General features: G+C 38.7%; 1 protein-coding gene across 4 annotated transcripts in view; it reads right to left on the reverse strand.

The window, feature by feature from the left end:
- Positions 1–11,549: 11,549 nt before the first annotated feature.
- Positions 11,550–18,964, reverse strand: part of CSRNP3 (cysteine and serine rich nuclear protein 3) — a 192,253-nt gene continuing 184,838 nt past the window's right edge. For 3 of the 4 annotated variants that reach the window (XM_033112467.1, XM_033112468.1, XM_033112470.1), the window contains one exon: positions 11,550–17,183. In XM_033112467.1, coding sequence (XP_032968358.1) covers positions 16,113–17,183 — 1,071 coding nt within the window. In that variant the 3' untranslated portion in view covers positions 11,550–16,112. The remainder of the gene's footprint in view (positions 17,184–18,964) is intronic. The other variant, XM_033112469.1, reaches the window with a different exon arrangement.

Below are 18,964 nucleotides of genomic sequence, written 5' to 3' on the forward strand. Positions count from 1 at the left end.
GCAATTATCTCAATCAGTCAAGTGAAAAGGTCCATTTATGCTTCAGTTCTCTGGCTAATTCAGGCAAAAGTAAAATTTTCATCTGAATGATCTCAGTAATTGGCTTGCTGCTTTGCTTTACCATTGAAAACTTGACAAAGAATCAGAGGTTGTTGCATACTGACAGGGTGGTGGCAATCATAGGGAACTTGTGCATAGAAAACATCTATAAGAAAGCACATGAGTGGAGACTTTGTTAAGAAATTTCAACAAAGATAGCTCCTAATCATAGATTGTTAGGTGAACCTTAAAATTCAGTCTTTCCCTCCCTTTACCCTCCTTTGTTCACCAACTACTACTCCTTCAGGGTTCCCAGTCTAGTGCAAGTGTACCACTAGGTGCAAATCAAGAAATCTATCTTGACTCCTTCGTCTCCCTTAATCTTTATTCAAGCTTTTATACATCTTTTGAATGTGCTGCCCCCTCTGTCTTCTGACAGCCACTGTCTCAGTTCAGGCAGCCATTGCTACTTTGCTTGAGTACTCACTCATTTGACAGATATTTCTTGAGACTCTTCCACGTGCAGATACAATGCCGGGTACTGCTAATACAAGGATGAGCAAGATAGACATGGTTCCATTGATCATGGCTACTTGTAATTGATTTCCTTGCTTCTATCCTGTACACCTTCCCTAATTCACTCCACCTTGTCAGACTTACCCTTCTAAATCGCAAGGCTGGTTATCCCCGCTTAGTAGCCAAAGTTGTATGTACAACAAACAGTATGATCTGGCACTGACTTTATGTTCATTCTTTCTTTTTACCACTCTCTCGTGGTCTTACATTTGACAAATTCGAACTTTACACAGTTGCCTAAGATAGTTACTTTGATCAGAAATGTCCCTTCCCCACTTCATCCAGCTAACTTACACCCGCACTGCTTTTTCACTTGATTTTAATTACTAAATTATCCTCCATATATTATGACATCTTCTGCCTTTCTAGACTTCTAGCGATTCATTCCACAGGGAATAATTTCAAGCCTATTTAGGTATCTGAAGAAAACTTTAGCGTACACATCAGCTCTTTTAATTACTCATTTGTGGTACTTCTTAACCCCTTTACAATTCTGATCTTTCTCCTTTGAACACATTCCAGTAAGTGGATATTTCTCGTAAACTGCAATAATTAGAATTGAACTCAGCACTCCATGTGGGGTCTATCATGAAGGTAAAAGCTTGTACTGGTAAATATATGTATTCCTTTTTTAAGTCTAAGGTCAAGATTTTACATTTATCTCTTAAATATTACATGTTTGTTTGTTTTTAAATAAATACCCACATACACAGCCTGTGGGACTTTCTTTTTTTTTTAAATTTACTTCTTTTGATGTGAGACATGGAGATGTACCACCCAGAGTCATATAAGGCCTGACTTGTTCTCTCTCTTTCAGGATGGCCTTAGCTGCAGAGAGATGTATTGCTTAAAAGTGTGACCTACCTGGGGTACTCACATTTAAGAACTGATCATCGTGGGGGTGCTATAAAGACCTGCCATTTTTTGTTCACTAGAGGATAACGCCAATGGGCCACAGTGACTCTAGGGTTCCCTCTGAGTTGGGCTAAGGCTTTGACAGACCTGCATCACAGTTCAACTTACCCTCTGTTCAATTACTTCTTCCCCCTTGTTTCCATAGGGTGTTGCTACCTAATAAATATCTTGCATGTTGAACTCCATTTCAGAGTCAGCTTCTAGAAAACCCAATCTGACATTTGTTACCAAGAATGACCCCCCCAAAAACAGTTAATATGGAACTTTGGAGTTGCACCTGGTACTTTGCTAGTAATGTGGACACTGTAACTGATGATATGTGGAGCACGGACATTTCTGGCCTAAGGTAGCAGTCCTAGGGGATGACAGAACTCTAAGACAATAGAGGGCAGGTCATGGCATGTGACTGCTTAAAGGTGGGGGGGTACGATAGTAATGAGCCGCAGAATGAGCGTTACCAAGGGGTACTGACCCACAGAGAGTTATGGACATGGTTAATAGAGACTGGTATATCTAGACTCAAAATAGATGGGCAGCCAAAAAGGGTACTTCTCAGTTTATAACATCACTAGAAATTAGGATGGATGACTAGGAGCATGAAGGTAGTCACCCCAATAAAATATTGTAATATCTCTTGCCCACTTTCCAGACTGGAGTTAAGTTTTCAGACCCGGGACCCAATGACCCAAAAGGAGGCTGGGTCTCTAGGAGAAAAGACCCAGCTACAGCTACATCATACAAATATATGTGGTAAGGATCCCCCCAGTTCTTCTGAAAAGAGATCTACAACTATTTATTTGGATCACCAGAGAAAGGGGAATACCGAAACATTTAGAGGACTGTTTGATATTGGGTTAGACTTGACAATGATCGAGAACTGAAGCCTCACCATGAGCCCCCTGTTCAAGTAGGGACATACATGAAGCAAGTAATCAACAGTGATCTAGTTTACAGTAAGTCTACTGGGTCTGTGGACCCATCCAGTGGTCATTTTCCCTATTTCCAAGTACGTAATTGGGATTGACATATTTGGTATATAAGCAATCCCTACACTGGACCTTTGCCTGTGGGATATAGGCTATAATATCAGGGAAGGCTCTAACATGAAATTGGCAACAATATATATTTAGTTTTGTATTTTGTCATAATATATTACAAGGACATCTAGACTCTAGGCATCCTGCAGAGTACCACTTCATCTGTGATGTCACGCTAATCAGGGTAAATGAGCAATACGTTGTCAGCCTGCTAGAGGCCTTAGTAAAACACACGCACTCTGGATGGGGGGGCATAAATCCTTCGAAGATTCAAGGGCCTGCCACATCAGTATAATCTTTAGGGATCCTGTGGTCTGAGGCATTCCAGGACATCACCCTCACAATAAAGAGAAATTACTGAATATTGAGGAGGGAAACACAGTACCTGGTAAGCCTCTTCAAGTACTGGATCCAGCATATTCCACGTCTGGACAACATGAAAGACTGCCAGGTTTGAGTGGGACATAGAGCAGACGAGGTCTTTGTGGCAGGTCTTGGTTGCAGTGCACAAAGCCCTTCTGCTTGGGCCACGTGACCCGCAGGCACTATGGCATTACAGGTAGCAGTGGTGGCAAAAGATGCAGTGTAGAGGTTATGGCAAGTGCCGCCGTAAAATCACACCATAGGCCCTGGGATCTAGGCATTACCACTTGTAGCAGTAATTTATGACTTTTAAAAAAACAACTCCTGATATATTATTGAGGCTTTGTAGAGACTAAGTGCCTGACTATACAATATCAAGTGACCATGTCTCTGGAACCATGTATCGTAAGCTGGATTCTCCCAAGGCCGCTAAATCAAAAGATAAAACAGGACTAGCAGCAATCTGTTGAATACAAGTAGAAAAACTGGGATCTAGTACAGACAGGACTGGAAGGCACAGGAAGTTGCATGAACAGGTAGTCCTGTCTTTCATGGCATCTCCTACTGTTGTACCAGCACTTCTCCCTCCTCTCACCACTCACTCCATATGAAAGATTCCGTATGGCCAGCTGATGGAGGAGGAAAAACACCACTTTTCTTTGCTAAGTGGATGCAATGCAAGCCAAAAATATATGCAGCTGCACTGCAGCCTCACTTAGGGCTAGCTTTGAAAGACAGTGGCTAGGGAAAAGCTTTAAAATGGGTAGTGTTGGTGCTACACCCAGTCATTCTCTTTGTATGCAAGAAGTGGCTCTGTTAGAATACTTATGGACTCATGCACAGAGGTGAATGGCCTGGCTGACCAGTCAGGAGCCCAAAAGGAGAGAGATTGATTAGGGAAAAGGAGGTCTGAGGTAGGATCTGTGGATAGACATATGGGAGTGGGCACACAGTGTGAAGATCTTAGTGTCACATGTTATCACTTACCAGAGAGCATCCACCACAGAAGAGGTGCTAAACCTGTACAGTCCAATACTATGTCCACTAGTCTCATGCGGCTAGTCCAAATGGGAACACGCTGTAAGTATAAAATACACACTGGATTTCAAAGACTTAGTCGTCCAGAAAAAAATAATGTAAAATATGAATAATGATTTTTATACTGATTACATGTTAAAATGATAATTTTTATATACTGCGTTAAATGAAATATATTAAAACGTGTGTGTGTGTGTGTGTGTGTGTGTGTGTGTGTGTATATATATATATATTTTTTTTTTTTTACTAGTTTTAATGTGGCTACTAGAAAATGCAACTCACCTCTGTGGCTCACATTATATTTGTGTTGGATAGTATTGATATAGACAGAATAATCTGGCCAGCAGACAGCAGCCAGTCTCTGCCATTAGCTGCTCTAGTCCTGCCATGATAGGCACATGAATTGGTGACAGTGGAAGACATAGAGGTTATACCTGCGTCCATGAGCAAGATTTCCCATTTACCAAGGTTGATAAAGCTCCTACTGCTACCAAATGTATAGTCTGCCATCAATAGAGACAGATGCTGAGCCCTCAATATGGCTTGCTCTTTTGGAGTTTAACCAGAGACTTGAGGGCAGATTGATTGCATTAGACGTCTTCTGTCCTGGAAGAACCAGAGGTTTTTAAATATATATGTATCAGCATCCACTTCTGGAGAGCACAACTGGCAATGCCAGCCTTTCAACAGTTCAGTCCTCTCCATTATACCCTCTTTCTCTCTCTAGTCTCCTCTTAAAATATTCATTCACTTCAAATCTTACATTGTTATCTAAGCTGTAGACTCTTTCTGTTCATCTCTTATCTTCATTGAGTATTCTGACATCAATTAATGTCCAATATGAACACATCTCTTCCTCCTTTATAATATCCTAGTTTCTGTTAATATGTCTATTCTCTTAAATCCTTCCCCAAACTCCACCTACAGTATTTTAAGTTCACAATCTTGTTACTCTTAATCTCTCATACTTAAGTAGTTCTTCAAATAATGGACCTTTTCTTTGCCATCATCACCTACGCGTCTATACTTGCTTGTCTGGAGGGACTCTGCCTGTCTTGTTCATCGCTGCCCTCTGGTTCTCCAGCACAGTATCCTAAACAGAGTAGGGCCATGACAATTATTTTTTTGAAATAGTGATTGCAATAGCTACAATGTTTTTACTTTGGCATTCCCATCTTCCCAAACCTTCTGGGAATTGCAACCAGATTCCACACGGCTAAACATCACTCTTATTTGGTTGAACTTCCTCTTCTATTAACTTCAGGATTTCCCTATTTCTCTAGGGATACAAGGCAGACTCTTTGGACTGGTCTTTAAAGCTTTGCAATACCTGAATAGATTCTCCTCATCTGATTGCTCATTTGTTCCCGAAAGTAAATCATCTTCACTTAGCAACGTCCTTGTGCTCTGTACAGAAGGGGGTGACTTAGTCTTGACTCAAGTCTTTCCTCAAGCTGTCCCATCATGTTGAATACGGAATGTCCCCTATCAGGTGAAATTCCTCCTCCCCCGAAACTGACACCTTCTCTTCCCTTTCAGCCAGCGATCTTTCCCTCATCTGAACTCCTGCAAATACACCACTCACTTTTGTACTGCACATATGTCATTAAACATTTTTTAAGCATCTACTGTGTTCCAGATACTAAACTTGGATGCCAAGGACATGAGAGTTAACAAGACAGTTTCTGTTCTTAGAGAGTCCAGTAGAGGGAGTAGATACGTAAATAAGAGAATGCAGTGAGACTCAGAGGCTCGAATAAATGTCTGTATTGGGCATAAAAGTGTAGGGACTTAATTTTCAGGAGAATCAGAAAAGCAATGTAAAGCGACAATTTAGTTTTCTTTTGAAAAATGAATAGAGGTCATTAGAATTATGCTGTCAGGATGGGGTTGCAGGGTATATATTCTGCGCAAAAGGGGCAAGCTGAACAGAGGCAGGGATAATGGCGAAGCAGGTGAAGTCTAACCCGTCTGTCTTGTGGGAGGCCATGGGAGGCCAAGATTGAGTTTGGTGAACAAAACTAGGCTAGAGAGTTTTGTTATACCCTGATCTTAGGTGATCTTTTGGGGCATGTCAAAGAGTTTTAATTTTATCTTGTTGGCAATGAGGAAGGAACACCACAGAAGATATTTTAAGTAAGCAACACAACCAAATTTGGCTTTTGGGATAATCACACAATCACATATTAGTATTTAACTTTCAAAAATATAAATCCAGTGTCCAGATATAAGAAAACAAATTGTTTCAGGAAAGGAACTTGCATATAATAGGATATTAGGAAGGATCCATTGTCATTTCTCCTCATTTTACTGCCAATAAAAATAAGTTTGGTTATCTTAAGTCACCATTATTAAACAGATAAGTGTATATATATATATGGACCTATGTACACACATATATTCAAAACAGCAAATCACACAGATCCTGCTTTAAGCAAAGTAAAACAAAAATAATTAATAGGTGATTTAAAGAGGTTGGATTTGTCTTTGTAATCATGCCCTTTCAAATTTAATTTGAATAGAAAGTTCCTCTCTGGCCCTCATATTTGTTTATACATTATTACTTGATGAAGGGGTTGAATAATTGAGGAAGAAAATGTTATTAAGAATCTCCACTTAAAGATCAAACATAATAAAGTTAACACATCTTTGAGATGATAATGTAATGAGTCATTTCACAGGAACTGGCTTCACACACAACTTTTTAAGACATGTCTCTGTTATACTGAGAGAGGGAGGTGTTCATGAGTCTGTTGTGACAGCTCAGGATGTCAGAACAAAGAGTTTACACAAAATACAACCAATATGTAACAGTTATACAACTTAGAAACCAGTTTTACTCTGCTGCAAACAAATGGACAAGATATTGTACAATATATAATAAAAAGTACAGCATAATACAAGTGCCACTAATAAAAGAAACTTAAGGATATGACTTAAAAATGCTTATTTGTAATATATGTATATATATATACACACTGCAATAAAAAGCCACAATAAATACACGAATTTCCATGTCATTCATAATAAATACTGAAAATATAAATACAGAAGACTACAGCTATTATGAATAAATTATTACAACATAAAGTCCAGGTTAAGTTCTGTTGAATATTATTGTAGCTTATTTTATATACCCTTTGGCATCTTTGATGTTATAACTTATACACAAGAGAAAATCTAGCAAATGTGTGACATACAACATGACATCTTAGCGTATAATTATTTCATGTATGAATTGTTGTTTGATTTTTTCCCCTTTCAACCTTTCTAAGTGATTAGATTACTACTGAAATTGAGTAAAAATAATAACAGAAATCACTTAAAAGATAAAACCAATCAAAAAGTCAAAAAACGTTACAGTGAGATTATCTCGCTGAATTTTTAAATTACATTTTTTTGCCAGCAAGTAAACAAAATCAAAACACTCTCAAAAGACTTCCCTTGTGTAAAGACCATTCCCAGTGTGTGAATGGTGCAACGTAGACTGAAGGATAACACCCAAGTGCTTTGGATCATTTGATCTACCATTACATTCAGCTCGCTAGATTTCACCAGAATTTATAAATGTGCCAAATTTCTACGGCAGCTGGAAAGTGGATACACAGGTGATGTCTAAAACTATGATTCCGATAAAAATACTGCAAAAGGTGACATTTGTCTATGCAACTGATTATACATATATATTTTAAATGGGGAAAATGCAGTTTTGACCAATGTCAAATGACCTTTTCCTATCAAACTGATATACCCTGTGACATTGAGGGAAACACATTGAAATAACAAAGTGCCATTTTCTGCATTAACAGGCATTAACCAGTACATATGTATTAATAGTTCTATCTTAAGAGGCTATTACACCAGAAATGCAATAAACTAAATGAAAGCAGATCAACTTTACTAAGACACAATAAAGGCTGAGGTTCTTAGGAACAGAGTTGTAATCTACAGGTTTTTAATTTTTAAAAACTATTTCTGTAAATGTCTAGCGTTTATTTTACATCAAACACTTTTGAAACATGTTTCACGAACTACGCCTCAGACTTATTTCCACAGAGGTGCCTAGAGTCAATTAAAACATGGGCCAAATGATTCAACATTCTTTACATAAACATTCTATCGCTTTTCTTTTTTTTTTTTTTTTAAAGCAAAAAGGGTTATTTCCCCTTGTGTTATTTGTGGGGAGCAACCACATTGATGTGGCTGTCATTTCACAAGAGCATCTGAGTTAGGGAGACAAGCAGCTGTACCTAAATTCCATGGAGAAAGGAAATGTTGATTTTTGAGGGTGCTCCTTATCTTCAGGTTACTTCTGACTCGGAGTTAGAAGCAACTCTAAGCAAACAGAAAACACTCTGAAAGCTTCAGGGGTTGTTTGGGTCAAGTGATGTAATCAGAAAAAAATCTCAGCCCTCCCAGACGCCTCCCTTTGTTTTCAGGCCTTGTCAGGATGATAAATTTTAAAATCATTTTACTGATTCCTGAGAAGGCAAGCAGCCATTGTTTAAATAACATGGAGATAAAGCCTGGGATCAAATGGTGGCTGAGTAATTTCTCTGGAGTCATTTTATTCCAAATGAAACTCTCTCCACAGCTAGTCCCATCTTCCCCAGAAGTGGAAAAACTTGAGATTCTAATTTGTCAGTTCAGGGTAAAGAAAGATTAATCAGAAGGTATTTATTTAGAAGCAAGAAGCTAGAAAATGTTTACTTTTCCTGAAATTACCTCCTGACATAGCGATGGCAAAACCAAAGAAAAATAACCCAACTATAGTCATATTTGTGGAGAGCAGGTCATGTTACTAAGCACTGTCTCAGTACCCACGTCTTTATGTTTAAAAATTGGATTTCTTAGGAGACGGATGGAATCATCAAATGTAATAATCATCAAAGGTAGGGGAAACCCAACTTTCTTTTAGTCTCCCAGTACAATGGCCCAAATCACCACAGCTGTTGCCAGGTGCCTAGCTCACAAAGACTGGCCAAGATATTTTTTTATTGTGAGAAAAACCTAAGAGAACTGGATTGTGTTGCCAAGGAAACCGCCTTCCCTAGAGATGGGAAGAATAGATGGGCATCTATCCTGTCGGGCATGCCTGAGTGACAGTCCTCCCTGGAGGTAGATGGATGAGCCAGATGACCTCTGGAAATCTCTTCTGGTCTCAGGACTATAAAATTTAAAGAATACAGAAGAATTTCAAACTTTCCATTATTCACACACAGTTGGCTATTATGAGTATCTTTGAAAAGATGAAACTAGTCTGAGATAACAGTTTGGCATGCCTAGTGCCTAATGAATCAAGATTCAGATAGGAACCTTTGACAGTAGATCGTACTGTTTGATTGTACTACAAAGGAAATGACTTTGCCAACTACTTAAATTGAAAGTTGTCAAGTTCAGATATCATTTAGGCATCATTAAGCCACACACACGGATCAACACTAAATAAATAAGTAAATAAAAATGAAAACAAACAAATAAAAAATTAACCTCAGGCAATTTATTTCTTAGGGTTAGATATTTAGGTTTCTCTTCTTTGAGAATTCATATTTGGATTTTATTTCATCTCTTTCATGTTTAAGTAAAATTTCAAAATGGTATATAGATCTTTGAATTTGTTTTAAAGGGAGTTGGCTTTATTTATGGCTAAGGTGGCAAGTTTGGTGACCAACATAAAAAGGAAGAGCCAAACAAAATTGGATAAATTGCACTATAAAGTTAGAAATTTCAACCTCATTTTTAAATCAGGAGGCCAGACCCCGGACAAGGGGGTTTCTGGTCTTATCCGGAGTGGCAGTAGGACTTGATAAAGATCTCTGGTGATAGAAGCACCTAGATAATTTTTAAAGAGATATTTTCTAAATCAACTTCCTTTCAAATACTCATTAATAAATAACTTTTAAGATACTCGTAAGCCAGGTAAAACTATAGGGAGAAAAACAAAAGAGGGATATTTACCAAAGAAGCCATTTCAAAATTGTAACTGAAACCGTTCAATCAGGTCACATAAATTAACTTAGACAAAGGTGACTAATTTCTATCATAAATTTGCCTTCTCCTAAATCCTTCTAGTTAATATACATTATCTTGAAAATATTTAAATGGCCTCAACCATGTCACTAAAATGAGTTATTGAACTGACCTATCACCATAGTAATGAGTAATGCAGAGAAAGGAATGGCATCATTTAGCTTGTTGAATCTAAATATTATCCCAAATAAAGCCTAGCATATTCCTTTGAAAGTTCAGTTCTGCCAGAAACTTTTATGAGATGTAATAAAATGACATACTAGAGTTGGCTTTGCTTGAATTATAAACAAATGTAAAGTATAAAATAAAGAACAATTACCCTGTATAGTGATATATTTACCACCAGTGAAAGTAGCCAGCATGACTTAAATCTTTAAAATCATCTCATTTTCCATGAATGTATAACAAGTACCTGTATTTACTAAAATTGCAGGCTATACGTTAATTAGATTATAAAAATTGCATATAAAAAATGAACTGGTTTAGGCTTTGAATCTGGTTGTATATACCTTCCTGCTTCCCATCAATCTGAGTCACCACTGTCAGGATACAAAACCCGAGGCATAACGTTTACCACCCAGACAGCATAGAGTTAAACTAACCCCAGGACGGCTCACGAGGTAAAACCCAGCTCACAGTGAGCATTTGCGTTTGAATTTCTGGTAAGAAAGGGGAAAAAAAAACAACCTGCACTGGTTAGGAAGGGAGTCTCATGGTCTAGGTTGAAAGTTACAAAAGGAGTTAAAGTAAAACTTACAAGTGACTACTTTAAAGTCACATTGAATACAGATTTGGAAGGTAAAATATTAAAGACCTCTCTTATTTCCATATTCGTCACTTTTGACAAGTCTATCAGTCATTTTGATATAGAATGTGTTTACATCTTACAAAGTTTCTTTAGCATGTTGTAGCTCTGTGTTTATTGTTAAAGCATCAAATGACTTTTAGACATTTAAGACGTAAGTGATGCGGATGAGGAGCAGAAGAGGGTGAGTGACACCAAGGCTGTGAGTGTTCACATGGTAACTGCCCCTTCTAGGTTTCAGGCTGTCATTTGCGAATCTAGTTGTCTAGTATAACAAAATTATTTTTCAGTCTGCTGAAACTGTATGGTTTTGAGGAGACACCACCACTGATTAAGCTTATATTCCACCCTCACCTCTCCCTGGCACTTTCATCATTCTAGTGTGGTTTCAAGTTGCAGATATTAGTTAAATTCAGTCAATTACATTATTTAATGCTACAGAAAATGTCTGATGAGCTGTGCTATTTGTGCAAAGCTGTGGTATTTGGCTTAAGCATTAAAGTTACTCTAGCACAAGTTAGCAGGTCTCAGAAAGAATAACAATCAGTAGTTGCAAATTTGTGTTAGAACTAAGATTAAGGTTTTAAACTTTTGTCGTTGGTTGTGCTAAGCAAGGATCTATAGAGTTCCAGTTTCAACTGACACTCAAGTCTTGCCTTTGAAAGCAATGACGGGGCTTCCCATTTAAAGCTGGTATTTTATCCCGACTACAATGGCACTGTAAACTCTGCAAGAGAGAGTTTTAAAGAGAAAGATTAAGTCATATTTGGAGAAATGGAAGGCTTTGTGGCACCTTTTAAATAGGCAGTCTCTGTTTGACTTCTGGAGGTCAATTTTCCCACCTGGTAATCTGATGGTTTGTAACTCCAGCTAAACGAGAAGGAGCGGAATGACCTCCCTGTTTTGGCTGCAGGGTAGTGCCTTTGAAAACAGGAACCAGGGTTTTGCTATTTTGATAGGCTGTTTATAAACAGAAGAGTGGTTGAGTTCCACATTGTTGTTTTAAAGGTTTCCTGAAATGTTTCTTGGGTATGCGTGAATCAGTCCGCCTCTGAAACTGACTGCTAGGAGCTTGCTAGTATACATTGAGCAGTACCTTTTTATACAGGTCTCACACTGAAGAAGCAATTAGCTGAAAATCTCTTTCTCATTCAATTCGGTTATTCTAGCTAAGTCCAGATTTAATTAATAAATTTCAGATGGTGGCAGAGGAAAGGAGGATCTAGTCTAGAGAATCACACTCTTTTAGGAAAAAGAAGTATCCTTTTAGTTATGGTTTGCATGTAATTAGACAAGAATTGATGTCACTTTTTCGAATATCCCTTTATAAAATCACAAATTAAAAGGATTATAATGAAACTTGATTATTTCACGCCACTTTTTATCATCATAATCCCTTAGATATGCAATGTTTCCCCCCCTTTTTACCACCTAGGACAGTTCCTGTAACATTGTGGGTGTTCTATAAACATTTGTTGAAAGAATTGATACTTAATACATTCTGAATATCAAGATCAAAGGGTTATAAACTTGTATGACAATCAGAAGTTTAATCGAAGAACCAGCGATTTATCAATTTATAGGAAATAAATTATATTTTCCTGTTTAATGATAACCAAATTAGAATTTTGCCCAGAAGTCATCTATTAGAGTATAAAGTTTTAAAGAATACAATCACTTAGAATCTCTTTGCTTCTTTATTAATTTGTGGCCTGTGTTTCTGTAACTCAGTTTTTCTTTCTTTTTTTTGGGGGGGGGGCACTATTGTTGAGTCACGTATGATTGTGAATATTTTATCACTAATAAATACTAATTTCACATTTTATATGTGGCTGACAATAGGGAAGATAAAGTTTCATCACAAACAAAAGACTGCCTTTCAAAAAGTAATTATATATATAAAAAAGTAACTATATAATTTAATTAACCAAAAGACATGAGACAATCATTTTACTTATGTCTTAATAATCAATGATCAAGCGATGGGGGGAAAAGCCTTAAGTAAATCTCTTTCATGGACTCTTTCTCCCAAAGGAATGACAAAGGAAATGCAAGCTGCTCTATCCACTTGACTTGCAAATCAATTTGGCCTGGATTATAACTGGGAATTAAGGTCCAGTAAAAGGTAGAGGACTGATGCTAAAACAACAGGGACCAACTAGGAAGCTTTGCTATTGACAGTGAATGACTAAAAAGCTGTGTGTCAAAAAAGGCTATAATTTGGTTAGATATACTTACTATGGGGGCAATGCAACAGCTGCAGGTCAGGTTATTGTGTCTTGGTATAAAGATTGTGTCTCAACTGGCTGCATCTAGCTTGATCCCCATTTTAAAAAGCTTAGAAAAGCTACAGCAAGCGCTTTCCTGGCATGTGGGCAGTTTTTGTTGAATACAAGGGCTATTAAAGGGGGAAAAAAAGATCAGATGGACCACTGTGCTCTCTCAGCTTTTCTGGGAAAGGAAGTAACAATGAAATGATTCTATCATTAGTATTATTTGCAACTTTGACTCAATATTTTCAAACTGTATCTTTAAAAATTATGCTCTTTTTTCAGACATTTTTAGATCATAAAACCCAACCAGATTTTAGGGTGAGAAAAATTCAGTACAAAATAATGTATTGAATTTTGGCCACTGCCTATAATTTGTCATTACCTACTGTGTGGTATCCATCTATTGTTTGTGTATGTGTGTGTGTGTCTGTGTGGTATATGAGGGTGTTTTAATAGGTAATCTGTGTATGTAATTTATGAGAAATGTTTAGGGGTTAGGTTATGTATATGAAAATTTGGAATGGAAGTTGTCATGGTTGGAAGGTTAATCCTTCTGTGTAACAATGATTATCAACTCCAATTGAACAGATAGGGGGATAAGCTGTGTGTGTGTGTGTGTGTGTGTGTGTGTGTTTGTGTGTGTGTGTGTGCATTTGCCTATTTCTAGCTTGAGCATCCTTTTGGAAATGAAGCCACAAAACAGAGACCGGCCAAACATAAACAAGTAGGTGACAGCCTTTTTGGGAAAATCAAGCTGAACTGAATTACAAATCTGTCCTTTCAGAAACTGGACTTACATCCTACTCTTCAACTCTGCCCCAGCCAGAGTCACCTCTTCCCCATTCTGCCATACTGTGTTACAAGAATAAGCTGAGTGTTTCACAGGTAAATACTTCAAGGGTTTGTAATGATCCAGGACACAGGGCACACATGATTCTTTCATGTGCTTGAATGAAGGAACAATAGACTCTTGTCATATTTCTCTTTGGGCCTGTGCTCTTTAGAGTGTATTGGTAGGGGAAAATAATTTGGAGATCACGAATTAAAAACTGTAACTTTGTAGACAACAGAGGATATACTACCAGGATTTGAGCAAAACCCCAATCTGATTAGCCCAAAGAACTCATCATTAAAAAGGAACATCCCCACCCTCATTACTGCTACCTCCATAAGGGCAAACCCAAAGCTCCTTTCATGTTAATATTAATGATTATAAATTTGGCCCAGTGGTGGGGTAGAAAAGGGGTAGGAACCAACCGTATCATCAAAGAGCTGCCAAGTAAACACATTTTTCCCAAATCAAGTTTTAGTGGAAACTTTTCCATTGGAGGACTTAGGTCAAAATTTTTTATGCTCAATTAAATAAAATAGTATTTTTTTTAAGGAATTGGAATCTATGATATATTTATATCCATATTTCTAAACATCCAAGTCTAAAAGACAAAAAATAAGTAGCGAGGCAATCACTGAATAGCAAGGCATGTACACATTTCAAAGAGGCATAAAATGTGAAATGATATAACAATAGAAGTTCAAAAATATGAAACAGATTTAGCATAGTCATATTGCATTGAAAAAGGAAGGTAAAACACACTATTTAGTCACCTAAATTAATTTACAAGAAAATGGGATCTTAGAAGTCCTCCGATGAACCAAGTGCAGATAACCTAAAGGTGGGGAGTGCATGTTTTATTTCTATCTGTCCCCTTGAACAAGAGAACGTGAGGTAATTAGAAAGCATTCAATGCATTCTGGACTGTTCTGCTAATTGTCCCAGGCAAGAGAAATCAAAATGCTTCAAAAAGTAAGGCCTAGTTGAGTATTTGGGTGGAGGCCCTCCCTTCCATCAGCTAGTCACTAAATGAAAATCTCGTTACACACTCATTATGTAGAGATGGATTGATCACGCTGTGGAAAAGGCTGGTTGCTGAGGATGGGTCTCTTCCATGTTCCTCAGCCTCCTCTGTTTTTACTGAGTTAGGTCTTGAGAGTGACAAAGGAAAACAGGTCATTTTTCCTTCATAAAGTATCATTGGATGATTCCTCTATATTAATTATATGAACCTCATAATAGTTACAGATTAACAAAAATTAAAATTTTTCATCTCAAAGAGTTCTCAGTCCCCACCCCTCACCAGGTACCATGAAGGGGCACTAAAGTGCATTTTGATGTAGGGGAGTAGAGTTTAAAGGTGCTGTCCAAGCTAAGAACCAAGATGATGCTGTTTAAAAAAGAAAGGCAATTCCTTCTACCTCCATCTCTGGAGTCAACTGAGGGAGGGCAATGAACTAGACCCTCACCAGAGGATTGTCCTAACTCTTAACTTTAGAGAAAACTGTGTAAGGACCTGCACATATAGACTCATTTATTTGTCCAAAATAGCAAAAATAGGCCTATTTCACCCTTTAGAAAGTATTTGCAAATCTGATCAGTCATGATCATAAAAACATGAACGGATTCCAGATGCAATCCATGTGGGCATGCTCGGTGGTACTAACTATGCATCTTCAGCTTAAAAGAACATGCTGCTGTTCATTTTCATCAAAACATAACTTCTAACTACCATAAATAAAATACACATGGAACAATTAAATCTTTTTCTTACAATAGTTACTTTTACATTAAAAAGCCACCATCATCTTCAGATATATCGAAAAGTAGGACTCTAAATCTTATTATTTCCCAGTCTTAGTTTATAATCTTGCACAGGCCCGATAATCCAAAACTTGGAGTTCTGATCTACACAGCTTGGCAGGTTTCACACAGTTTGACAGGTAGGCAATTGTGAGATATGCTTTTTAAAATTAGCATTTTCTATCAAAACAGTCGGAAATCTTTTAAAATCCTCATAAAGACTGTATTTGTGCAGTGCCACAGTCATGTAGCTACAAAGGAGAAAACAAAATACAGTCTGGAAGATTCACTACAGTCCAAGTTTTCTTGGTGGTCAGTTTAAACCACCATGAGCCCAGGAAATCCAATTACATACAGTGCGTTAAATAGGAGAAGAGTTGGTCCTAGAATAACTTAAGCTACTAGACAGGGACGGTCTCAACCACGGGTGATTTGATGCACTCTTCATGCAATCTGCTCTTTTCTGCAAGGCTCAAAGAATTTTCAGCAGGATGCTCTGAAATGTGACTGTCACCATTCAAGGTAGAGACAAACCCTTCCTGGGAGGGGCCTTTCAAGTATGAGTGAAATTCCATTGGAGGATGATTGGACCTGTGCTCGGGATATAAGCTATTGCAGGGCACACCGCTGTCATTTTCCGAAGAGGAGCAGCAAACGATGACAGAGGGGTTGGCAGCGGGGTAGTGGGAGGTGCCGTAGGCCTCTTCCGCTTGTCGGGCATAGTCCACGAATTGCTCCGGGGTCATGGTGTAAGGCACCAGCGAGAGGGTACCGTTTTTGACAGTATCTCTTTCAGAATAGTTCTCAGAGATCTGGCTAGGAGTTCCTGGAATGTGGCTATCTATTTGGTAATACAGAGTTGAAGAGTTGGTATAGAAAGAAGCATTTTTCGCGTGGCTTTCATGAACGGCGGTGCCATCAGAGTAACAAAGGACGGAAGGAAGAGGAACAACTTCGGCGTGGGTGGTACCCAAACCTTCCACAAAACTGTCCCCTTTCTCGTCATCATCCTCCTCGTCTTCCTCCTCCTCGTCTTCCTCCTCCTCCTCCTCCTCATCTGACTCACTAGGCGCCAAGCTTTGGGTGCTAGAGTCAGTGACTCCACTGCAGAAGCTGCTTCCGTCCTCTTCTTCCTCCTCGTCCTCCTCCTCTTCCTCACCTTGGCAATCTAACTCCTCAGCTGACTGCAGGTGCAGCACTGCAGCCTGGGGATCAGTGTCAATCTCAAAACTGTCTGCGATGGAATATTCTACGGAGTGAGAGGCAGGGCCCACGGAGCTGCTGTGAGCGCTCATCTCCCCATGGCAGCCGTTCAGGGTGGGGAGTTGCTGCTCTCGGTTTTTCTCCAATTCAAGTTTCATTATTGTGTGCAAAAAGTGAGTCCGGACACGGATAGGATTGAATTCAATTCTACCGGCTGTGTTACTACATCCTTCTTTCGTGCAGCCACATGGGAAAGACATTCGATCCACCTTGGAAGGAAGAACACAGATTAGCCCTGTGGAACTCTTAGAAACCCAATAAAAATCCTGTACCTTTTAGCAACCCCTTTGAATCTGGGATTACTTCATTCCGCTTATGCCTGAACAAATGACAGTCAAACTGCAAATAGACGTGAAAAGGGAAAGTGAAGGCTTTTAAAACATAAGACTCAACCTAGTTTGAAAACTTATAGTCAAAATAAAAATGAATTACAGTATTATACTAAAATTACAATGTATATTTTTAGTTTGCTGACCCCTCCTGTGCTTTCTTTACTTTCTTCCTCCATTCTCCATCCCACTAATTTTGCTCCGTTTTTAATGCTTCTGTCCTTTCGCCAAGTTCCCTTTCCTTCTGCTGCATGCCAGCTCACATGCCCAATTTTAAACAAACTTAATAATGCTCTCCTCGCCACTTGCTATTTTTAATCTAAATTATGACATATCCCGTATTAGCCATGTCCTTTTTTTCTTTGCTTATTATAAAATGAACTTCTCTGCTCGAGGTGTCCAGATGGACACCACTTAGTACTGTGCAGCCTGATAATGTGCTCTCATCGGGTTACCTTTTCATTATTTTGGATCCTTGGGACATGGTGCGTGCATGTGTCTGGCAGGTCTGTGACGGGCATGCACATGCATGACTATGGCTGGGTGGACTCATGTGTTTAGATCCTGGCTTCCTTCTTCTCCTTCCTACTCCATCAGACTACAAGCTTCTCGAAGAAAGGGGATGATCATTTTAATCCATATCCTCACATTATTCAAGTGATTGGATTCTCTAGATAGAGAAGTGGGGTTCAGCAAGGGTCATAGCAGTGAGCGCTGCACTCAAGTGATTCGTGCAGTTCTGGGCAATCCAAGGGTACTCCTAAGATATTTGTTAATTGTCCCAGATCGCACCAATTAACCTGTAAGCAGACCAGAGCACAGAGAACCAGAAAGAACTCGAACTCCCCTTATTCGAGCATGGGGAATTTCCTATGCTACAGGGAAGGCACACTGTAGCACAATCATCCCGGTCCCAACAGAAAGTAGTAGCCGGTGTTATAAGCAGAGTCCAGAGCTGTTTTCTTATTCCTTAATCCCTTTTCTGTGAATCCGGCTGTTCAGCTGATGAGAACTGTCCTCTCCTGTCTGCCGAGCTACTCTCCTTATTAAAAAAGCCAAGTTTCCGCATAGAATAATGACACTTAACTAATCGTGAAGCACCAATGATACTACAGATAGATTAAGACCTGAGAATAATCTAGTCCAGGGGGTTGATAAACTTTTTTTTTTTTTTTTTTTTTTTTTTTTTGGTAAAGGGCTAGAAAGTAAATATTTTAGGCTTTATGAGCCATATCGTCTCTGTGTAACTGCTTCACCCTACTGTGGAAGCATGAAAGACACAGCACATAAACAAACAAGCAAACAAAAACATGAGCATGCTTCCATAAAACTTGATTTACAAAAACAAGTGACAGGCCAGATTTGGCCTGTGCCTTATAGTTTGCCAAGGTCTGCTCTAGCTCAGCCCTTTCATTTTAGACATGGGGAAACTGAGACCAGGACGTTTACCTTACTTGCCAATTTCTCGCAAAAAGAGGAGCCAGGAGTAGAACTCAGATTTATGTCCCAGTCTAGTAATTTTCCACTAGCGCATACCCCCTCTAACTCATCACCATCTTATACCCCATGGACGAATCAGAAAATACGAACTCAAATGTTAGGGATGTGACGATGTGCCTGAATGCTTGTAAAAAGCCAAAAGAAGCTCGTATACTAAATGA

The sequence above is a fragment of the Rhinolophus ferrumequinum genome, chromosome 8 (genome assembly GCF_004115265.2).
Source record: "Rhinolophus ferrumequinum isolate MPI-CBG mRhiFer1 chromosome 8, mRhiFer1_v1.p, whole genome shotgun sequence".
Classification (NCBI taxonomy): Eukaryota; Metazoa; Chordata; class Mammalia; order Chiroptera; family Rhinolophidae; genus Rhinolophus; species Rhinolophus ferrumequinum.